At 38.1% G+C, this 15603-nt stretch overlaps 1 protein-coding gene across 1 annotated transcript; it reads left to right on the plus strand.

Moving 5' to 3' along the window:
• The first annotated feature begins 4525 nt into the window (after positions 1-4525).
• LOC145421280 (mucin-6-like) lies at positions 4526-6389 on the plus strand. Its single transcript, XM_080291351.1, has 4 exons — positions 4526-4571; positions 4667-4804; positions 4887-5036; positions 5451-6389. The coding sequence occupies exons 1-4, from the start codon at positions 4526-4528 to the stop codon at positions 5612-5614; spliced, it is 498 nt and encodes a 165-aa protein (XP_080147477.1). The 3' UTR covers positions 5615-6389.
• Positions 6390-15603: the final 9214 nt, after the last annotated feature.

The following is a 15603-nucleotide window of genomic DNA, read 5'->3' on the forward strand; positions in this document are numbered from 1 at the left end:
CACAGATTGGAGTATGGTACTTCTTAATGTCAATAAAACCTTTGGTCATTTTTGAACAAATACCTCCATCGTGCCTGAGTTATACTTACTCAAACACACAAAGCAACCGTTGACCTCCCATCAGGCCTTCAGTGGAAAACCTTTACCTTAAGTTATCAAGGTCAGACTGAATGAACAAAATCATTTATCATTAAGTGGTCAAGTGGAATTCCAAAGATTGTTGGATTGGTACATGGATTAGAGCTGTTTAGAAATCTTCAGACAAGGAGATTGTAGGTCAACACCCTCTGGCTATGGGTAGGGTCAGAGAGTTTTGAAATTGGCATGATTTAAAGGTACCTGCTGAAAACGAAATTGTGTATTTGATAAGTAGAATATTCTTTTTCATTTGAGACATCAAAAACACATTTTTACACACCTACATTTAAATGTTGGTTAGAAAGTAGGAAAAGCTTTGAACTTTTGATAGTAGTAGAGCACAACTCAGTATACCTTTTAAATTACAAATGACAAATTCTGAAAATGTTAAGACGTATAGTAATCATTCACAAATCTCAAAAGCTTATAGTTTATTCAAAAGAAAACATTAAATTTATAAACTGAGAAAACGTACGCATCTCCATGTTTACCACTACGTAGCCCCACCTCTTCTTTTAACAACAGTCCATAAACATCTGGATTCTGAGGAAATTAGTTTCTAGACCTTTTAAAGAGCAGTGTTCTCCCATTTTCACCAGGTGTAGGATTCTAGCTGCTCAACAGTCCTGTGTCATCTTTCTTTTTCATTCATTGTTTCATGATACATGAAATTCTTTTTAGTAGTTGGCAGTAGTTGGTAAGGCTAGTTCTTCAACTACAATCTACACTACTGTAATATATGCAGCAGGCTGTTTAGCACTTTATTGATGAAATATGTAATGAATGATAGATTTGTGGATGGCATGGTGAACTGTGGTCACAGTCAGTCCTTTCTAAAAATATATATGTATATATATAGTGTAGTTTAAATGACAGCTAGTGTCACTAATTTGCATGGTAAGTATCCTCCTTAAAGGAAACCACCAATCACCAACTATCAAGCTGTATGATATACATGCACTCCCAGCATGCTATTATAATAATTTAATTGAAATTGTTTTGGTTCTTTTTTAGTTGAAAACAACGTGTTTGTGTCTGATCATGTCAGTGAAATTAGCTGTATGTCAAATTTGAAAAATTTTGGTGACCACCAGAATATTTAATGCTACCAAATTTACTGTTAGTCATATTTTTTTTTTTGGTAAAAGTTAAACTATTTTATAAGCTAAAAGATATGACACAAAACAAAGATCTAATCAAAGTAAGAGCCTATTTTTATATTTAGGAAATGAGTCATGTCTTTGAAAAGAAGAGTTTCTAGGACATTTGAATCTTTGTTTTATTTCTGAAAGATTTGTATACTTTTCCAACAAAACATCTACAACTGGCTGCAAGCTACATATTTTTTGATCAGTTTAATGTCATTTAAATTAAATAACACAAATAACATGATAATAGTAATTGGTAGTGATGTTTGAAGAATGGACTGCGCCTTTCTGAATTGCAGAGATTAGCAGGTTTCATTCTTATACAATAACAAATGTTCTTTTCTTAAAGCAAAACACACAATATGTAATCTAGCTAAATTGAATTCACTTTCTTTGTTACGTCTTGAGGGAAGCATCAGAAAAGAAGGAGGTAAGAGGATAAGATTTAGAACAAAACTGGAGCTGCGGTTGTCTTGACCCGGGGTGTAGCCCAGGTTAGATCAGATTTCACTTTCAGAACGTGATTGGAGAAGAGGTATAACTGTTTCTTTTCAATTTATCCCTTTGTCTCAGCGCAATTGTATATATACATGTAGACCATATATGACTTTGCTAAGTTTTTTACATTTGGGGTTTTGTTAACAACAACTATCTCAGTTAAGCAAGTCAAACTAGCAACACAAGCCAAAATCCCCAAACAACAGGCCTCTGGGTATAGATGAGGAACAAGGTTAGCACTCTTTCATCTCCAAGGTAGATCCCTGGACTAAGATTGTTTTTTTTTTTCTTTTTCTTGCACGTTCATGTCTTTGTAGATGTTTTGTATCTTTTAGCTTAGTTTTGTACATTTTAAATCTTATTCTGGGGTTTTTACTCTTAGTGTTTATACATCCCCTAAAACAGTATTTTGGAAGAATGATAAAAATCCTCTGCAGTCACCAGATGTTGTGTTTCCTTTCTTGAGATACTAGGCCTTTACTGCAGCCACTTTCTGCCTCCAGTTTTGTCTTCAGAAATTGAAAAGCTGCTCTGTGGGGTTGATATCAGGTGGCTGAGTTGGCCTTTGAAGAATATCCCATTTCTTTGCGTTGAGAAGCCCTTGTGTTGCTTTTGTAGTATGCCTTGGGTCATTATCATATAATCGATAAACACTGGTATGCTTCAGACAAGCTGTTTCTCTCTTCCTGTCATTTTGGTAGTTAATCTTTGTTTCATCTGTCTATCCATTCTCCTCAACTCATGGGTCACAGAGGGGGCTAGAGCCTCTCCCCCCTAGGCATGTCTTTGGACTGTGGGAAAAACAGAAGTACCCCTTTAGGGGAAGAGAGATAATATTGCAAATTCCTTATTAAATAAAGGCCTCAGTCAACTGGTGAATACAGCCTAAGGGCCCTCACACTTTGAGGTGTTAACTGCTGACTGCTGAACACTGTTGTGCTCCCCAATTCTAAGTCACGTTCCTGCATTTAATTTCAAGAGCTGTAGAGGCAGTTTTGATTGGTGTGTAGCTGGAGGAATAGACACTCTCAAGGTGAGGGAAAACTTAACCACAGTCACACACATATATGCATTTTAAATCAATAAGTGGAACTCCTAAAGTTAATATTTGATCTGCTGTAAAGGTTGAGCTGGAGCAGGAGCTGAGCACTGACATGACTGGACTGTGTGGAAAATGCAACGTAACAGGTGTGACCTAAATGATAACCAGACACTTTATAGGAATATTTTAGGTTTTCTTTGCAAATGATAACAGTTGTTTACAGACACTTTGCTCAAAGAATGCACCTTTTCATGAATCTAGGCAATGAGCAGCAGCTGATCAGAGGGAGCGCGCTTACAGATGACACATGCCAAACAAGGGATCCTGTCTCTGTTCCTAATCCAGTAGGTTCACGTGGTTTACATTAACTTGTTTTTTTTGTTTGTAATTTTGTTTCTGTATACAAATTTGAAAAATAGACAGATGATTCACTAACACATTATAACGGGTCAGTTATGCAGTCGTTATGAATCTGAATTTCTGAGACAACTGTATTTACAGTTTTCAAATAAAATGTAAGAATGTCTTTTAATCTACCAGGTATGTGAACATTTCTTCTCCTACACTTTGGGCTGTCTGCAATCAAGTCGGCTTCATTACTTCCAGCTGTGTCACAAAAACATTTACGGATATGAAAACAGTGAACACATAGGCTGTGCTTTCTTTAGAGAGATTGTTCTGCACTGTGGAAAAAGCAGTAATGTGTGGGAGAAATGAAGATCTGTGACCCAGTGTGGTAACTAATTGTTTAAAATACTAATACTAATAACAATAAGTGGCATATCCTGTACCCACCATAATTTGATGTAGCTGTCCCTGTTTTGGTGGATGAATGTAGCTCGACCAACTTGTCGGGGAGCACTGCTTTATGAAGAAGAGGGTGCTGCATTTGTTCCTACCTGCTCCAACCCAAACCCCCATTTTTCCAGCCAGGATATCACTAGTTCCTGCGTCTGCCCAGAGGGTGAGCCTTGCCAGAATTTCCCCAGGTTATAAATCATTGATGTGTTTTGTTCTTGTTGTTGTTTGTTTGTTTGCCACATTTTAAGGCTGTCCTGAACATGTGCGTAGGCAAAGTGCTTAATGATCACTTGGATGGCTTCCACTGTGTGAATGTGTCAAACTGCACCTGTGTGTTCGCTGGCAGGACCTGGACAGAAACGTAGCACCAAGTGTCAGACATGGTAAGGACCCAGATAAAGGGATTTATATTTATGAGGATTTTTTTGTGAATAATGAATTGAAATTATTTAAACCTCTTCATCAACCCTGTCTCCAGTTTGTGTGAAGGTGGGAAGTGGCGTTGCTCTGAAAACTGCCCAATTAAATGTCAGATTGAAGGTCAGTTTGTGTCAACATTTGACGGCAAACAGTACACTGTCCCTGGTAAATGTACATACCTAGCATTACAGGTAATTTGTCCTCCTCCCCTTTTCATTAATATGAATCTTCTCGAGTTGCCTGTGTTAATAACTGCTGGTTTATTTGTTTATGGACACATGCAGGGCTTCAACTGGACAGTAATAATTACATTTTCGAAAAAGGATCCATCAATACAAGCTGTTTTCCTCCAGCATTTGCAGGTAAAGACAGTCTTTCAACACTGAAATTAAAACCATCAACATCTAACTAGCAAGCATAAAAAGTAACCTTGAATACCGGTTTTTATTTTCAGGAAACGTATACATTCACAAACAACATGGCTAAAGTTGGAGACCAAGAGATTAGTGAATTTTATCAGTCTGGTAATTTCATATAAATTGTTTGGCAACCTTGTAATAGAAACATGCCTTAATGCCTTAATTACTAACATTATATTATCTTACCGATTACCTTTTAGATGGGGCCCAGGTTATCTGGCAGTCCTCTATGTACATTCAAGTCTTGACATCCTCTGATATTAAGCTCCGACTCCAGATGTCACCTGAAATCCAACTCTACATGTCTGTTCCTAGGAAACACAAGGGCATCATTTCAGGTTGGAAACACACTGGTGATAACACATTAAACAGCATCATTGGTTGGCACGATCCACTTTGGTCAGTCAGTCTATCGTTCAGGTCTTTGTGGCAACGGCAACAGTGACGGCACAGACGACTTCACCAGCAGCAGCGGCATCATTGAGCTCTCAGCTGAACCTTTTGCTCTGTCCTGGAGTCTGGGCGCTTGCACTGTGAACATACCCAGTACATGCATCAACACTCACAATGGTACCAGTTAATATTATAACTGTAACTAAAACTGAAAAGGCATGTATACATTCAAACACTGCAATGCACAACGGGAATTATAGTGGAGTTCAGCTTGATGACAAAATTGACATTTTGGTTTTCATATCAATGATTATTGTGGTGTGAATTATAAGGCAGCACAGATTTTTATTGGTAGTTTGCATGCTTGCCTGTGATACAGTAAAAAAAAATCCCCACAAGATATGTTTACAAATTAAAATTTCCTTTTTTCTAGAAATATTTGCTGATGAAAAGTGCTCTGTGCTGATCAGTGCGACTGCCATATCTGCTAAGTGCCATGTCCATTTGCCACTGGATCAATACTACACAGTAAGCACGCATTATGAGCAAACAGCAACTTTGTGTAAGTTAATTTGACTTATCAATATTAAGGTGAAAATTGTATTTGCTGGCAGGCCTGTATTCAAAGAACCTGTAATTGTGGCAACAATGTGCAGAGGTGCTTGTGCATTGCATTAGACAGCTACGCCAAAGCTTGTGCGAGTCTTGGGGTTTTGATCGGTGACTGGAGAAAAGCTGCCAACTGCAGTAAGTAAACTTTATTCACACACCAAAGGATTACATAATATATTGAATATATCAATAATGTTAATACCAGACACATGAGGTTTAGACTTTTTGGAGAAGAGCCAGTACTGAGATTTTTTTTTTTAATTCAAAATAACTAGTCAGAAAAGATGAAATCAATGTTTTTCATGTTTTTAAGAACTTGTGTACACTACAAATGTAAAAGTCTGTCTGAAGTGTTTGGATTTTTGAAGGAAGCAAATATTGTGGAACTTTGCACAGCAGAAAATGTGACAAATTACTTTTTAAAAAGTGCCATTCGTGCTCATCACATTGTTGTCTCACAGCTCCGACATGTCCAAAGAACCAAGAGTTCTTCTACAACATCTGAGCTTGTAACAGTACATGCCGCTCCATTACTGAGTCTGACCCTCGATGTGGAGTGGATGATGCTTCTGTGGAGGGCTGTGGCTGCCTATACATACCAAAACCAAGGAAACACCTGCACTCCAAAGGCAGACTGTGAATGCCACCATCGTGGTGGTGTAAGTCCACCAGGGCCGGTTGTTATCGATGGACATCATTGGTGAGATGACCCTCTAATTACACAGTATTTATAGGTATTTAAAATGATACAGTATCAAATATTACAAGAAACCCACATGCCTGTCACAGGTTTGAATAAACTTAAAACACCTGAGTTTCCTAATATGTTCTCAGCCTGTTATAATTCTAGACAAAGAGGAGTAGCAATTCTAATACATAAAAATATTAATTTCACAGTACTCGATACAGTTATAGATCCAGAGGGCAGATTCCTAATCGTCAAACTATCTATACTTAACCAAAAGCTAGGTATTGTAAGTATATATGGTCCAAATGTTGATGACCCCTCATTCTTCCACGGTTTTTTTAGTACACTCTCCGAACACCTAGATTGCACAATTGTTCTTGGGGGAGACCTCAACCTGGGACTAAATGAAGAAATGGATAGGCTCAACACAACAGGAACTCAGCGTAACTGGCAGTCCACAAATATAATCAAACAGTATATGAGCGACTTTGGTCTTTGCGATGCATGGCGCTCCCTTCACCCCAACAGTAAGGAATATTTTTTCTTCTCACATGTCCATCACTCTTACTCTCGTCTGGATTATTTTCTGGTCAGCAGCTCACTGCTGAGTAACATTACACCCCGAGATTCATCCTATAGCTGTCAGCGATCATGCTCCTGTATCTTTAACACTAATACAGATGAATAATACTACACCAAGAAAAAACTGGAGATTTAATACATCACTGCTCAAAGACGAAGAGTTTATCAAATACTTTAAAAAAGAATGGACTCTATATTTAGGCTTCAATGACATTCCTGGAACATCAGCATCTGTCCTCTGGGAAGCAGGGAAAGCTGTGATGAGAGGTAAAATAATCTCTTTCTCATCACATAAGAAGAAAGAAGAAAACAAAAAAATTCAGGAACTAGAGAAAAACAGCAAATCTTTAGAAAAAGCCTATGTGTCACACCAAGATCAAGAAATATTAAACAAAATACGCAAGAGAAAACTAGAATTAAATGAAATTATTAATAAAAAGACTAAATTCTTAGTACAAAGACTTTGCCTGCAAAATTATGAACACGGTAACAAATCCGGACAATTTCTTGCTAACCAGTTAAAAATCAATGAAGAAAAAACAACTATATGTGCTGTTAAAGATTAATCTGGGAACACAATATATGATCCTAAAAAATAAACAAAATTTTTAGGGATTTCTATGAAACTTTATATACACCACAAATAAACCCATCTAAAAACGAAATTGATCAATTTCTCGACAACATAACTCTTCCAAAATTATTAGACACCCAAGCAATAGCACTGGATTCGCCACTGACGCCAGGTGAACTCCAGGAAGCTCTGATAAGTATGCCCAATAATAAGGCTCCAGGTCCAGACGGTTTTCCAACAGATTTTTACAAAGAATTCTGGATGATTCTGGCACCAGTTTTTCACAGGATGTTGCAGGAAATCAAAGAAAATGGTAGACTACCACCAAATATGAACTCTGCAAATATCAGTCTCTTACAAAAACCAGGCAAAGACCCTTTATTTCCTTCAAGCTATCGTCCAATATCCCTTATTAATGTAGACCTTAAAATAATCTGCAAAGCTCTCTCAAAGGGATTAGAGAAAATAACCCCCCTTTTAATTCATCCTGACCAAACTGGTTTTATAAAAGGTAGGCACTCCTCAACAAACACTCGTAGATTACTTAATTTAATAGACTACTCATACAGCAAAAACCTTGAAACTACAATATTTTCTGTAGATGCAGAAAAAGCATTTGACAGAGTTAACTGGAAATTTCTATTTGCAACTTTACACAAATTTGGTTTTGGACCTTCTTTCATAAACTGGTTAAAAATATTATATAACTCCCCAACAGCTTGTGTCAGAACAAATGACCAGACATCCTCCAGCTTCTCTCTTCTGAGGGGCACCAGACAGGGATGCCCACTCTCCCCTTCACTGTTTGCAATTTTTATTGAGCCACTAGCAGCAGCAATTAGACAGGCTACAACATTTAAGGGCATAAAATGTAAGAATATAGAACATAAAATCAGCCTTTATGCAGATGATGTGTTACTTTTTCTCCAAAACTCACAAACCAATACCTCTGGGGTAATTGCATTGATAAATTCTTTCTCAGGTGTCTCAGATTATTCAATTAACTGGTCGAAATCAACAGTTCTTCCGATTAATTGCTCCTTCCATAATTCTTCTCCTTCCCCACTGCAATGTGGAAATATAAAATATTTAGGTATTAATGTCTCTCCTAAGCTTTCAGAATTAACTAAATTAAACCACATCCCACTTTTAAAGACAGTAGAAGGCGACCTGGCTAGATGGAAATCTTTGTTTGACACACACTTATTTTCACTTCTGCATGGCAACACATTGTCATGATCCCAAAGTGCCATTGCATTTTGGAGTCACTTGAGGGACTTTTAAGTGATTTAAGTGACACATATATTAGGAAATTTTCAAATTTTTGTACCTCTGGCTGTGGTTGTGCATCATCTGAAAAATGCTGCTGTTTTACTTATTATTCAAGCTCATTTTTGCGAACATTTGTTTTGTTTTTCAGTTGAGAAGACATGCAGCTATAATGAACAGACATACAAGGTGTGTTGTGTCTGTGCTCTGTGTTTCTTTTTCCTTGGAGATCAGTTTGAATTTGACTGAAACAAAATGATAACAAAATATCTTGTGTTGTCTGGTTTATATGTGTTTAGGCAGGGGACAAATGGACAGATCCTGCCCATCTCTGCAAGTCATTTAGCTGCAGCAAAGAAGGGATTCAGACTGAGACTAAAGTCTGTCCCAAAGAAAGCTGCCCCGAGGTACTGAAAACCTACACAGTGATCCTGAAACTGTAACCCGTGTCTAAGAATATGGATTTTAAAACAATAAACTTATATTTTAGAACTTGCTCTTAGAACTGAAGAAGTTAGGACACTTTTCCTTCCAAGCTCCTTAGACTTATATTTTAAATATTTACTTCTATTCAAAATTGTAATAAAATGTATGCATGTCATATGTAATTAGACTAGTTTTAAATATTCAACCATTTTGTCTTAAAATATGGTAAAAACTATGGTCAAAATGGTTATTTTACTACAAAAGTACAGTATGCATGGAAGAACAAGCTTCTGTTTTTTTTCCAGGAGGACAGAATTTGGGATGACCAACACTGCTGTTATACATGTAAATGAAGACAAAAGGAAAACCATGAGTTATTTATAACTCTGAACTTTGTCTAATAGACTGCTTTCACTTTCTTTATTTTTACAGAAGTCCAACTTGTAACTAAAGATAACTAATAATCTGCAGCTCTGCTGCATCCAAAATGTTTAATGTCATTCATTTTTGAAAGGATTTGCTCACTGTGCTTCATCTTCTGTTATACTTCTGCCACTTTCAGGTAAAAGGGCCTGTGCTCCCAGGGTGTCCAGCTTCAACATCACCATAGAAAACTGTTCTACTGTAATACAGATACCCGCATGCCAGGGACAATGTTCGTCTCAATTGAGGTAAGAGCAAATCTTCACTGTTTAAGTAAAAATACAGGTTAACAGGCATGCCATCATATAAAAGGAAAATGAAAACTAGGGCATAAGTGTAAGTGAAGCTTGAATTGTAGACATTTAGATGGATTTTAATCTACTTTCCTTATTCTGTATGTTTAAAAATACATTAAAAATACCATATATAAAAATACCAATACAGTCCTTCAAGTATCTTGGTGTCCACATCTCCTCAGACCTGACATGGGCTGCCCACATTCAGGTCCAGACCAAAAAGGCTAGGCAGCGCCTGTATCACCTACGACAACTGAGGAAGTTCAGGGTCTCTCCAAAGATCCTCAGGATTTTCTATACAGGCGCTGTGGAGAGCATCCTCACACAGAACATGACATCGTGGTTTGGGAACAGCTGTGTGAAGGACCATAAAGCTCTCCAGAGAGTGATCCGTACAGCAGAACGCTGCTGCAGGATTGCTCTCCCCCTGCTTCAGGACACCTACACCAGGAGATGCCGGACTAGAGCAGCGCAGATACTGAAGGACCCGTCCCATCCTGGCAACAAACTGTTCCAACTTCTGCAATCTGGTAGAAGGTTCCGCATCTTCCGGGCAAGGACAGAGAGACTCAAGAGGAGCTTCTATCCCCAAGCCATCCGTGCCCTAAACACACACACCTGCCCTCTCACATCATCTATAACTGACTGAGACAGGACTCTTCCAGACACTAAACCAAGGCACAATGTACATTTCAAATTCCTTTAATTTTAAATATGTTTATATTGTCTATCCTGTAAAATAGTCGGATGTCTATTCATATTAATGTACAGAATTCACCTGCTTGCTGCTACTACTGCACATTCACCCAGTGTATATACTATATGTATGTATGTATGTATGTATATATATATATATATATATATATACATATACATATACATATAATGTTCTTCCTCTACACCCCCCCCCCCCCAATTTTTGCACATGTCGAGGAGCGTGTCAGGCTACATTTCACTGTGTGTTATACTTGTATAACTATGCATGTGACAAATAAAGAACCTTGAACCTTGAACCATTACCTTCCTCTGTCCTTTTTAACCCTTCCCCCTCACTGCGGTGTTAAATGGTGACTTGATGTTGCAGCAGGAGTGCAAATGCTGCGTGGAGCAGAACTCAGAGAAGAAATCGATGACCCTGCACTGCTCTGACCTGACTACCAGACAATACGCTTACAAGCACATCACCAGCTGTGTGTGTGAATCTTGCAGCAGGATCTGAAATGTAGAGCTAGCAAAACCAAGATGAAGCCATTTGAAATCATTAGATTAAATAGAATTCAAATCTAATTCAGCAGTACTGGATGGTTTTCTTCTGTGTTTAAAGAAGGTACTGAATCTGTTTTCTGTCAAATAAACACATCTGACAATCACCAAAAGACTCTGTAAATATCTTCTCTGTTTTTGTTCACTGTCACATTGATTTGACCTTAATTGCTTCCGCATTTATTAAACACTTCCTGGAAATTACAAAAAGAGTTGCTCAACAGTTGTATCTAGCCTTGCAGGTACATTTTAATTAGTGCTGTGCGATACTGCAGATTTTGGTATTGATACCAAGTAAATACAGGGCAGTATTGCTAATACCAATCTGATATAGTCTCTGATATTTTGATACATATTTTCATATAATAGTATATAATACAATATATAATATATATATATATAATATATATGATGTGCACATACTGGGGAGGGTAGACAGTCTTTCTTTTTGCAACATCCCTGGGCTTCAATTTTAGCATAGAGTCATGTTGGCTGTGGCCTGGTTGTCTGGCTATTGTGTGTCCTGCAATGTCCTGCTTCTGCTAGTACTGTTAACAAATTATTGTTTCCTTTACTCCTGTTTGTTCTGGTGTAAGAAGGTTCTGCTGGGCAAAAAAAACATGGAAAAAAAAGATTGTGAGGCACGCAGGCAGGGTTTCTAGGGTGGTGGTGCGACTGCTAACAGGGAAAGGCAGGCTAAGGCCAGCAGATGGAGCCACTGGAAAATGTAACCACTCTCTCAGCTCAGCCATCTCTCTAGTGATAATAGGACCATCTTTATTTAAAGGAAAGGCAAAGCAAGCAAGGAGTACATGAATGGGTGTATAAACGAGTCTTGAGTTCTCCAAAGAGAGCACACAGTGAAGTCGTGTTAAATTAAACATTTTATTACAGAAACTTACATATATGTGACCTTTACACACACTAATGTTAAATTGTGATGATTATAGCAACACTCTTTGGCCTGGTTTTCTCCTTAAACATAAAAAAACAAAGACACCTAAATAGAACTAGCACGTTTAGAATTAAAGCAGGTTTTTATTAGTTATCGTTTGATTATCAATGTTTCATTAATTATATGCCTATTAAACTTCATGACACTTCATGATACATCAACTTCATGACGTCATGATACTCAGAAGTCCTGCCTTTGCATTTATAATCAGTGTGCCTCTGGGTTTTATCCTAATATAAAAGAAAACTGTGGCAAGCATTCTTGCTGTGGACTTGAATTTGTTGGTCTCTACAGAAACAGAGGAAAAAAAGCATGTAGTTTTATGTTTTTAAGTGTTATTATAAATCACAGCTATCATCTTTAACAGTCTAGAAGGTAGTGGAAACTGAACATTACATAGCAGCAACGCTAAAATATGCCAAGGGTTCATTTGGTGAAAGCTGTCACAGGCAGTGCTGTGGGCACAGATTAGGTGCTGTCCCCAGCATCTGCTGCACAAACTAGAGATCTAGTTAAAGTACTAGGAGATGATGGAGTGCATTGTTGCGGAGGCCAGGGTGGAAACAGCTGGATTCTCTGTATCATGTGGCATCTCATCTGCTGTGGTGATTTTCTCTTTCTCGAGTGTTGTGAAGGTAAACTTGCACCACTTCATCACACCACTGCTTTGGCTGTGGAGTTATTCAATACCTATGAAGCCTACCAAAAACTAAACTGGCTTGTGCATTCTGTCACAGTCTGGCTGAGGCAGACTGTATGTATTGAGAAGAGTGGACCCAAAATGCAGACACAAAAGGAATGTGGAACAAAACTTGGATTAATAAAAAGCGAGCCGTTTAACGAGGCTGGTAAAAAAGGTACAAACAAAGGGCAAGGCAAACTGAAGTAAAACTAACATTAACCTAAACTGGGAGAACTAAACAAACAACATGAAAAACCTGTAATATGAAACCTAGAAACATGGCATGGAGAACATGACGCAAACACAGACGACCAGACAAAGAATGAACAGAAACACAGAGACTAAATACACACAAGGGTGATTATGGGAAGTGGAAACTCATGGGGAAACAGCTGAAACTAGTCTGACATAACGAGACAAAGGAAGCAAAGCTGTCTACATTGACATAGGACACAGACCTTCAAAATAAAACAGGAAACATAATGAAACACAGACCTGACAACATGAACTTAACAAAAGACATGCTGACATGAAACACACGAAGGGCAAGGGAGACTTAACATAGGGGTAGGAAGACACAGGGGGAATCTAATAACTAAGAACTGTAATGACAACCTAGGCATAATAGGAATGAACTTAGAAAACATAAAGGACTTAAACATAAAAATAAACTAAAACTCATAATGCTGGGTTAGAAGATCCAGGATCGTGACACATTCAGCATGCGGAAGAAGGCTACTCCAACCCAACTGTCCTCTCCATTTCTTGATTCCCTGCTCCAACAATCAGAAATACCTGGATAAATGTCTCTTTCAGGATCTCATCCAGGGATCCTGAAAACTATTAAGTATTTATTGCATGCAAAAAAGTTAAAAGTTTAATCATGATTTTCCTCATTCCTACTTAAATTTGAGTAATTTACAGTTTCTAGTTAAAAGGCACAGCGGTTGCAAAATTTTGGACCAATTGCAAATGTGAAAATGTCTCTTGACTTATATATATCTCCATCTTCAGCTAAATAACATAACATCCCTCAGGACAATGTGGAATGTAGCTATTTTGTTGAGTGAATCAGTTTCCCGTCCCCTCCAATATCAACATAATGCAGCACATTCTCATTCAACCACTGAGAGGTTTGGTGCCCGAATCTCCTGAACTGCAACTGATGTAAGTCCAGTCTGCTTATTATCTTGGTCCCCACCATGACTCAGAGAGCCATGTTTGCTGTTTGTCTATACGTACACTTGCACAGAGTTTTTGAAGGAACTGGGCTGGTAGGTTGTTCCAAACATCTTGGAAAAGTAACCACAGATCTTCTGTGGATGTAGGCTTCCTCACATCCTTCTGTCTCTTCATGTAATCCCAGACACACTCAATGATGCTGAGATCAGGGCTCTGTGGGCGCCATACCTTCACTTCCAGTACTTCTTGTTCTTCTTCATGCTGTAGCTTGTTTTCAAAAGCCTGGATCCTTGATGGGAATGCATGGAAAGGCACCATCAGTGCTGAAATATTTTGGCAGATTTTAAAATGCCATATCCCATTTAGATGGCTTTTTGGGGGGTTGCATACTTCAGCAAGACAAAGCTAAACCACAAACTGTATCTATTACAACACCAGGGCTCTGTGGTACAGGACTCCAGGTGCTTAACCCTTGTGTGGTGTTCGTATTTTTGTTACTCAGCCAGTGTTCATGGGTCTGGTGGACCCGCTAGAGTTTTGGCTTTCCAAATTAACACTATCAAACAATTTTATGTTAAATTACTCAACAGATGTTTACTTCATCCCAATTACAAGACATATGAACAGCAAACATGGTTAATTTTTTCCCTTTACCTTTGTTAGATCACATTTATGAATTAATGTGCTTCTCGTTTTTCTTTTATATAAAATGTTATAAATAAATCAGTTATAATCAAGTGGAGTGAGTGGAAAGACACAACACATTTCCACGTGAAAAAATAATTAATTGTTTAATTTTTCTTTTGAAAAAAACTGAACACGGATCTCACAGACCCGAACACCATACAAGGGTTAAATGGTCTGTCTGCTGTCCAGACCTTTCACCAACTGGAAATGTGCCGAAGCACATTACAAAACTAAACATATGACAAAGAAGGCCAAGGGCTGTTGAGCAGTAAGAGTCCAATATCAGATAAGAATGAAACAACATTCGTCAGTTGCCAAAAGAAGAGGGGATGCTGCACAGTGGTAAACATGCCCATATCCCAACTTTTCTCAGATGTGTTTTTAAATTCAAAGTTAGCTAATAATAATAATAATAAAATAACACTCCCACAAAGCGATATGGGGTAATAATATGTGAGAACTGATCTTAGGCCTAATTCTTTTAAATGTGCAGTGCTAATGCAGTGAAACAGTCACCCCTTCCCACTATTACAAACACACTTTATATCCATCCAGTGTCCAGATGCACTACACATTATTTTGCTGCAAATTTACAATAACCATGATGTTTGCAGATAGTTTAACAAACAACTGTTAACCTTAAAAAAAACCCATCATTTCACAGCTTTATTGACAAGTTTCCAATCTGTCTCACAAAGGTGACAAGTCATTGTGATTTGATGTGATTTGCCGTACTCACTGAGAAGGACAAGCAGAGAGAAAACCATTGTTAAAGGCTATCAATAGGACAGGAAGACTTTGATCACATCTTTGAGGCACCCAACCGTACAAAAAGGCCGAGTTTCTCCGGAGGAGGAAAGTATTTCACTTTGAAAGCAGCAGACCAACAGAAACAGCAGGTTTGTATTACAATAAGTTTTGACCCGTTTCATGCTGCTGTTTGTTGTCTGTTCAACAGGATGGCTACTCAGGAGGCTTATGAAGTTCTCAGAGGAGGATGTGCGGGTCTGTGAATATCTGTGTGTGTGTGTTTGTGTGTTCAGTGAACTTCTGAACCTTTAGATGCTGTTCATACAATCACTCGACGAAAGCCACCACCGCTGTC

Source organism: Astatotilapia calliptera, chromosome 17 (assembly GCF_964374335.1).
Source record: "Astatotilapia calliptera chromosome 17, fAstCal68.1, whole genome shotgun sequence".
NCBI classification, from domain to species: domain Eukaryota; kingdom Metazoa; phylum Chordata; class Actinopteri; order Cichliformes; family Cichlidae; genus Astatotilapia; species Astatotilapia calliptera.